Here is a 7,094-nt window from a genome sequence, read left to right as displayed (position 1 = left end):
TATTGTAGACAACGCATTATTTAAATTGTCGAGAATTTCGAGACAAGACAAGATTTTCGAGTTCAAGATCAAGACAAGAATGTACATTTCAAGATTTTTTCAAGATGATATTTCCTAAAATCTCGTCTTGTTTCGTCTTGCGGCATCCCTAAACTTAAGGCTTAAAACACCTATTGTAATTCCGGACTAAATAAGGCATAAGGCATAAGCCAATCAGAGGGCTGTATTAGCATCTTAAAAAATTACTTAAGATGGTCTTAAAATATGAACAAATTACAAATATACGCTTAGTCTTATTATATATTTTATTATTTTTCTAAGGCATTTAAAAAAGATAAAAAAATTTTCATCTTAAAAAAAAAGTTAAAAAGTTAACGTTTAAAAGTAACTTAGTTAAGTTAAAATTTAATACACTTATAATTAACTAAGTTAAGTTAAAAGTTATTAACTTTTTAACTTTTTTTTTTAACTTTTAACGTTTTAACTAGTTACTACCCAACCCTGCCAATAACACATTGTAGCAGATTCTCTCAAAGAAACTTGATTTATATTCGTTTTCATTAATGTAAATTAATTCTTATCTTGGTTTAATCCACTTTTCATTGTTTTGTAACTCAGAAAAAAAATATATATATAAAGTTAAACCGAAGATCTGGCTCTATAAATATAAAATTAATTTTAATCTTGTGTGATTCAATTTACTCTTCATTTTTTCTAAATCTAAGAATTAGAAAAAGATAAAGAATAAATTAAATCAAGATTAAAATTAATTTTAAGTATACACGTACAATAATTTTAGTCGTAATTGTAAAGTGATAACGCAAAGTTCATGATTGCTATAAATGGAACTGATGTATACGTAAACAACTTGATTATCTAAACAACTTGCGCTGAACCAACTTTTATAATTGATAACTACTACATAAAAATTAAGAAATTGTGACGATTTTAATATAGCTTCATCTTTTACGAATTAATATTTTCATTAGCCCACTTTCAGATGCTTTCTTCTCATCTGCCAAGATAAAGAAATTTCTAAATGCATAGCATCGTCTAAAATTTTATAATTTAATTAATTTAATTTTGTTTTAGGATGATCCAAAGATTGTCGAGCAAGCTGTGCATGATGCTATTGACGCTGGATATCGACATTTCGATTGTGCTTACATTTATCAAAATGAAAAGGAAATTGGCAAAGTCCTATGTGAGAAGATCGCGAAAGGGATCGTGAAGAGAGAAGATCTCTTCATTACTACTAAGGTACATTCGCGTTATCTCTTTGTCTGAATTCCGATATGTTGATAAATCGATCGTTTTTGTTCAGTTGTGGAACACATTCCATAAACGAGACAATGTGGTGCCGGCTTGTCGAAGATCTGTGAAGAACTTTGGACTCGGCTACGTGGATCTCTATCTGATACACTGGCCCATATCTTATGCGGTAAATTAATGGACTTTCTACAGTAAGCTGTTGGTATCCAGATGGCAACGTATCTCAGATTAAGATATATTACAAGACGTCTTAAAGCAATCTTTAAGATGTCTTCGAGATGTCTTATGGACATGATGTTGTCTGGGCAGCATCATGCAATGCTGTCATATTGCCGACAATGCAAAAGGTAACATTGATGCTATCTTGCCGTTAAACTGCTGGCAATACATATACACATTGTTGCCTGCATATATGTTGCTACAATGTCGGTATACTCGAAATCGTTGAAGACAAATCTACGGTAAATTGTCAGCATTATAAGCAACCACTTTTTTGTGCAATTTTGTTGGTGAGATACGCTTTGCTATCTGGGTAATAGATCAGAAATCAGGAACAAGTTGTAAGCAGTGGCTCATAAGATAGCAATAAGTCTGCAGTAATTAATCAGATTACGAGAAGATAAATTGTATAAGAATTTCATTTCTTATACAATTTAAAACTTAGATTACATTATGACTGACCAATCACATAGTGTATTGTTATTTTCCTTGAATTACCACCTTCCAAATAGCACAGCAGCGCTTGCAAAGCACTAAAAAAGCGATTATATGCGCTTTTTTAGCGCTTTGTTAACGCTTTATAAGCGCTGTGTGCTACTTGGATAGCTTGGGCTTCTGATTGGTTAGAATATTATGATGTAACGATCTAATATGATTTATTTTGAATGTAAGTTTCCCAAGATTTATGACTTATAATTCTAAATTATTACTAGTATGATATAATAAGTGTGATAAACGGTTTATTGTAAAAAAAACCCACGTACAACTTTTAACGCTTGTCAATGACTTTTTTTAAGGTGTTACAATCATTAGATAAAAATCGATGGTACCGTATTGTCGTTATTGATACGTATGTCTACAACACGAAAGAAGAGAATAAAGGCTAATTTTTATTGTGCTATTTCGTACTTTTCCTCTGTATTTTTGCCTTTTATCCTGTTTCATTATTTTTTACTATCCAAGGTAAAAATTGTTGATTTTGAAAGATAAGAAATACATGACAAGAAATACGATTGTCAATAAAAATGTAGCGAAAAGGAAAAAAGATAAGAAGTAAAAAGCAAGAAACAGAAAGCAAACATTGTAGATTAGCTTTAAATATCGCGCAATGCGAAAATTATATTACAAACTAATTTCGCATTACGGTAAAAATTAAAATCGTGAGCATTACCGTTCCTGCTTACGCCGCATTTATTTTAGGAAAATGCCGACGGAATAATACCGGTTGAAAAAAACGGCGATCCGATGTTCGGACACGAGGATTTCCTTGACACGTGATGCGGTATGGAGGAGTGCGTCAAATTGGATTTAACGAGGAGTATTAGCCTCAGCAATTTTAACTCCGAACAGATCGACCGCATGTTATCGATTGCCCAAATAAAGCCGGTAATGAATCAAGTGGAATGTCATCCGAATTTGAATCAGAGAAAATTGAAAGATTTTTGTGCGGATCATGACATAGCTGTCACAGCTTATAGCCCGTTTGGTTCGCCTAATTGGCCTTGGACTAAACCTGGCGATCCAAAAGTGGTTCTCGATGCACCTGAAATTGTAAATATTGGCGCTAAATACGATAAAACTTCCGCACAAGTTATTCTGAGATACTTGGTAAGATGTGCTATTATTAATTGATGTTGTACGCAGCTACTGGGTGTCTCTTTAATCCTTGACCGACTTAGGCCCGATTTCACAATATATAATTACCTAAAGATTAAAGGTTACTATATATTGTTATTTGTTATTATATGAAAACGGGTCTAAGGTCGGTATTCATAGTCGATTCTTATTTCAAGATCATCTTAAGTAATGTCTTAAGACGCTAATGCAGCCCTCTGATTGATTCGTGACATCTTAAAACTTTAAGACTGAACTTAAGGCGGTCTTAAATATAAGAACTGACTATGAATACCCGCCTTGGAGACCATCTTTTCGTTACGGAAATATTGAGACATTAATTATTTATTTTTTAATTATAAGCAATTAGAAAAGAAGGAATTAAATTCACAAATTTTAGAAAACCAAATGGATAGCAAGATGACGTTCTCCAATTATTTTCAAATGAAATGTCATTTAAAGAAAATCTTAATTAGAAGAGTAGGAGTTAAAAATATGCATGATGTAAAAAATTGGAAAGTTGCAATAAATGATTTTTGATAAGGAAAAACTGACTTCTCAAATTGGTCAGAGAAAACTTGTCATTAAAGGGATTCCCATTGATTTTAAGACACTTTATAGATTGAATAATTTAGCAATAATTTTTTACGAACAAGTTGATATTGATACTATACAAATCCCAAAATCTAGTTCAAAGAAGCGTATTGAACAGAATATTAACATCTTTGATTTTAAGTTAACTCTGGAAGAAATTGCCACAATTGACAAATTCGATTGTGGCGGACGTGTAGTGTTTGAACAGTCGTATACTTAATTATTTTTTAAAGAATGTCATTACAGTACATTCCCATACAGCACAGAATTTGCAGCAATATTACTGCAACATGCAATATTACTGCAATGTTGCAGTAGTATTGCCGCAACTTTTGTGCTGTAGGGATTTTGAACATCTAAATAATTTTCTATTTTTTCAGATATAAAACACATAAAGATTATCCTTTCCACTTGGAATTTTAACTGAAAGCGTTTACTGGCAAACATGCCTTAAAAAGCTCCTAGACAATCAATATTATGGCACAATATTTAATCATCTGAAGACTATATAGAGTTTCCAGACTGTTATTCTAAATTGTTTAGATAGGGATATCAATATAATACTATATAAAATAATTGATCTATTGTTTAAAATAATTGTACAATATTATTGAACATCTACTAAGAGCCTCTTTAAATTTTTGATGCAATCTAATCATTGAATCTAATTGTACAATATCGGCTTATGTAGAATAAATCCTATGTTGCATACACAATTGAATACTTTCAATCTTGACTTTTTTATTCTCAACCACTCCTTATTCTCGAGTAGTTGAGACTTCATAAGGTTTGGAATGGATCTCTTTTATTTTTCCATTACTTCTAGGTTACTTTACATATACGCAGAAAATTATGAACATACACGAACAACGATCACGCGAAAATTATTCTGTCTGAACTATGTTAGAATACGCGCGAGTAGTTATAAAAAAAAAAAATACTAAAGGATTTCCATAATGAATCGATTATTAATGCACTTCGATATGTATTTCGATATTTATTTCTAAACAATATCTGTTATGAATTAACATACATTTTATAATTGTACTGTGTGCGTAATAATTTTTTATATAAATTTAAAATATAATATATTGCGAAAATATAATATATAGCATATCATAATATCGTAAAGTATTTTTTCAATATTTCATTATCTAATCTAGAGTTAAATATTATATGTCCCGCAACTCGTTGAAGATCTATGAAAATAAATAATGTTATCGTTTCTTGATGTGCGAGGTTGTAAACATGACTCTTTTCTTTCACTTATAATCGATTAAAAATGAAAGGAATAGATGAAATCGCAGATTGAATCATGTAATATAATATCCGTCTAACAAAAAAATAGAACGAATGAATTAGCAGAAAATCACTGCGACGTATGTACATAAAGCGCGTGAAATCATAGTCAAGAGTGAGTGTTAATATTGTGCTGATGAAGTGTAGGAACTTCTCATGTTGTGTTATACATGTGTGAAACGAATTTCCTGATTTCTAGACAGCTCATAATACATTTTCATAATAGTTATCTTCGTAATAATTATCAATTTCAGAAAAAGTAAATGGATTTATTGCAGAGATATACGTTTAATTTGTAAATTCATAGAAATTGTATTATACATTATATTCTGATAATTAACCCTTACCGTACTAATATGGGTAACTAGTGACCGAGCGATGCCTGTTCGTGCAAGTTTCTTTGAGTCTTTCGGTAATTATAAATTATATATATATATATATACTACATTTTATTATTTTCCAAAATAAAGAGTCAATATTTATTCTAGAAAATTGAAAGTATGTTGGTAAATTTTTAGAGATTTTTTAAATTATTTTGAAGAGGTAAAAAAACGAAAAGATTTGAAGTGACCCTTGATAGTATGGATGAGGCACCAAATTGTAGATGGTACGGTAAGGGTTAATAATTAAAGAAATTATTAAATTATATACCTAAATATTATCTAATTTAAAAAATGTGATGTGATGTGTTTCTCTACTTTAAATTTGAACAATATTCGCGGCTATCTATTCGATATAAATGCTTAAAACATATATATATGGCTGTGTCCAGATTCCACACCGGGTGGGTGATCGCTGGGTGACTGGGTGAGTGGGCGGAGCCTAGCAAAAAGTACCGGAGTAGTTTGGGAATCTGAATGCACTCTGAGACAAGAGTGCAGGGCTGCGTTCAGGAATTATGCCTAGATAACTCTAAGGTGCATTTTTGCTATAATATATGTAATGTAATCTATAGCTTAGAGTTATCTGGGTGTAATTCCTGCAGCGGAGAGTCCTACAAGCATCGGTTAAGGCATATCCACACAAACTTGCATAGTCGCATAAACGTATGTATAAAGAAAATTATCCAATCACATTTTATGTACGACTTTAAAAGAGAACTGCAATTGGATAATTTTCTTTATGTATATGTTTATGCGGCTATGCAAGTTGTGTGGATATACCCTTACAGCAAATAGTAACGTAAATATATCAGATTTAATATGAATCACATATAATTATATATAACTAATATACACGTATATAATAATGATAAAAGATATAAGATAAATATCTTACCAATATCTAAGTCCCGACCTGTAAAACTTAATAGATGATTAAATACTTAGCCTCCTTTGAGTTATGGTTTATACTGTTTATAACAGGCATAACCTGAAATTTAAATTTTCGTATAGATGCACATCAAACATGCTGGAATAGCACAGGAAGTCTTTAATGCGCCACTACTACCCATTCCACCCGGCTCAAGGAACAGGGTGGTTTTTCCATCCTCCCGGGCTGCGTTCAGAAACATCACCCGAGTGCCCCCGCGTATCGTATTATCTTTGTTGTTCACTCAGTGTTAAACAAGGATAAGATAATACACGGAGACACCCGGGTGATGTTTTTGAACGCAGCCCAGGGTGGATAGAGTAGGGCCGGTATTCATATGCTGGTATTCATAGTCGGATCTTATATTCAAGACCGTCTTAAGTACGGTCTTAAGAAGTCACGAACCAATCAGAGTGCTGCATTAACGTCTTAAGACATTACTTAAGACGGTCTTGAAATAAGAATTGACTATGAATACCGGCCATAGTCAGATCTTATATTCAAGACCTTTGACTATAGGTGCGTTCCGTATCGCGCATGATGTGCATGATGCATCCATTGTCCTTGTTTAACATTTGGTGAGCAACAAGGATAAACGATGCATTATGCGCATCATACGAGAAACGGAACGCACCCTATATACCTCTGGACTGCTAGTTACCCCCACTTTTCCTACCTTTTCCATAAGATAGAAAGAGAGGACCGTATATCCAAGATCTCAGAGCCATCAGGTCCGGAAGTTGGCCAAATCAAGAACTAACTAGCTGCATTTTAAGTAAGAATCG

At 32.3% G+C, this 7,094-nt stretch overlaps 3 protein-coding genes across 3 annotated transcripts in view; all 3 read left to right on the top strand.

Annotated features, from left to right (window-relative positions):
• Positions 1-4,243, top strand: part of LOC108769308 (aldose reductase-like) — a 5,704-nt gene extending 1,461 nt beyond the window's left edge. The window contains exons 2-6 of the mRNA XM_018520211.1: positions 1,093-1,260; positions 1,325-1,441; positions 2,692-3,099; positions 3,761-3,906; positions 4,080-4,243. Of these exons, the coding sequence (XP_018375713.1) occupies positions 2,776-3,099; positions 3,761-3,906; positions 4,080-4,122 (513 nt within the window). The 5' untranslated portion in view covers positions 1,093-1,260; positions 1,325-1,441; positions 2,692-2,775 and the 3' untranslated portion in view covers positions 4,123-4,243. The remainder of the gene's footprint in view (positions 1-1,092; positions 1,261-1,324; positions 1,442-2,691; positions 3,100-3,760; positions 3,907-4,079) is intronic.
• Positions 830-1,623, top strand: LOC108769305 (aldose reductase A). The gene is made up of 4 exons (XM_018520209.1): positions 830-859; positions 1,093-1,260; positions 1,325-1,441; positions 1,540-1,623. The coding sequence occupies exons 1-4, from the start codon at positions 830-832 to the stop codon at positions 1,621-1,623; spliced, it is 399 nt and encodes a 132-aa protein (XP_018375711.1).
• An 890-nt stretch (positions 4,244-5,133) lies between the features above and the next one.
• The window catches only part of LOC108769314 (1,5-anhydro-D-fructose reductase), a 22,644-nt gene continuing 20,683 nt past the window's right edge, over positions 5,134-7,094 (top strand). Inside the window, exon 1 of the mRNA XM_018520223.1 lies at positions 5,134-5,257. The gene's annotated coding sequence lies outside the window, so the exon portion shown is untranslated. The remainder of the gene's footprint in view (positions 5,258-7,094) is intronic.

This window comes from Trachymyrmex cornetzi, unplaced genomic scaffold (genome assembly GCF_001594075.2).
Source record: "Trachymyrmex cornetzi isolate Tcor2-1 unplaced genomic scaffold, Tcor1.1 scaffold884, whole genome shotgun sequence".
Taxonomy (NCBI): Eukaryota; Metazoa; Arthropoda; class Insecta; order Hymenoptera; family Formicidae; genus Trachymyrmex; species Trachymyrmex cornetzi.
Note: the sequence above shows the minus strand (reverse complement) of the source record. Positions and strands in the feature narration are given on the sequence as shown.

Coding starts and splice junctions, on each gene's coding strand:
- LOC108769305 (XM_018520209.1), top strand. CDS start 830: ATGATTGCTATAAATGGAACTGATGTATAC. Junction 1,261..1,324: donor ATCTCTTCATTACTACTAAG/GTACATTCGCGT, acceptor GTTTTTGTTCAG/TTGTGGAACACATTCCATAA. Junction 1,442..1,539: donor ACTGGCCCATATCTTATGCG/GTAAATTAATGG, acceptor GCAATCTTTAAG/ATGTCTTCGAGATGTCTTAT.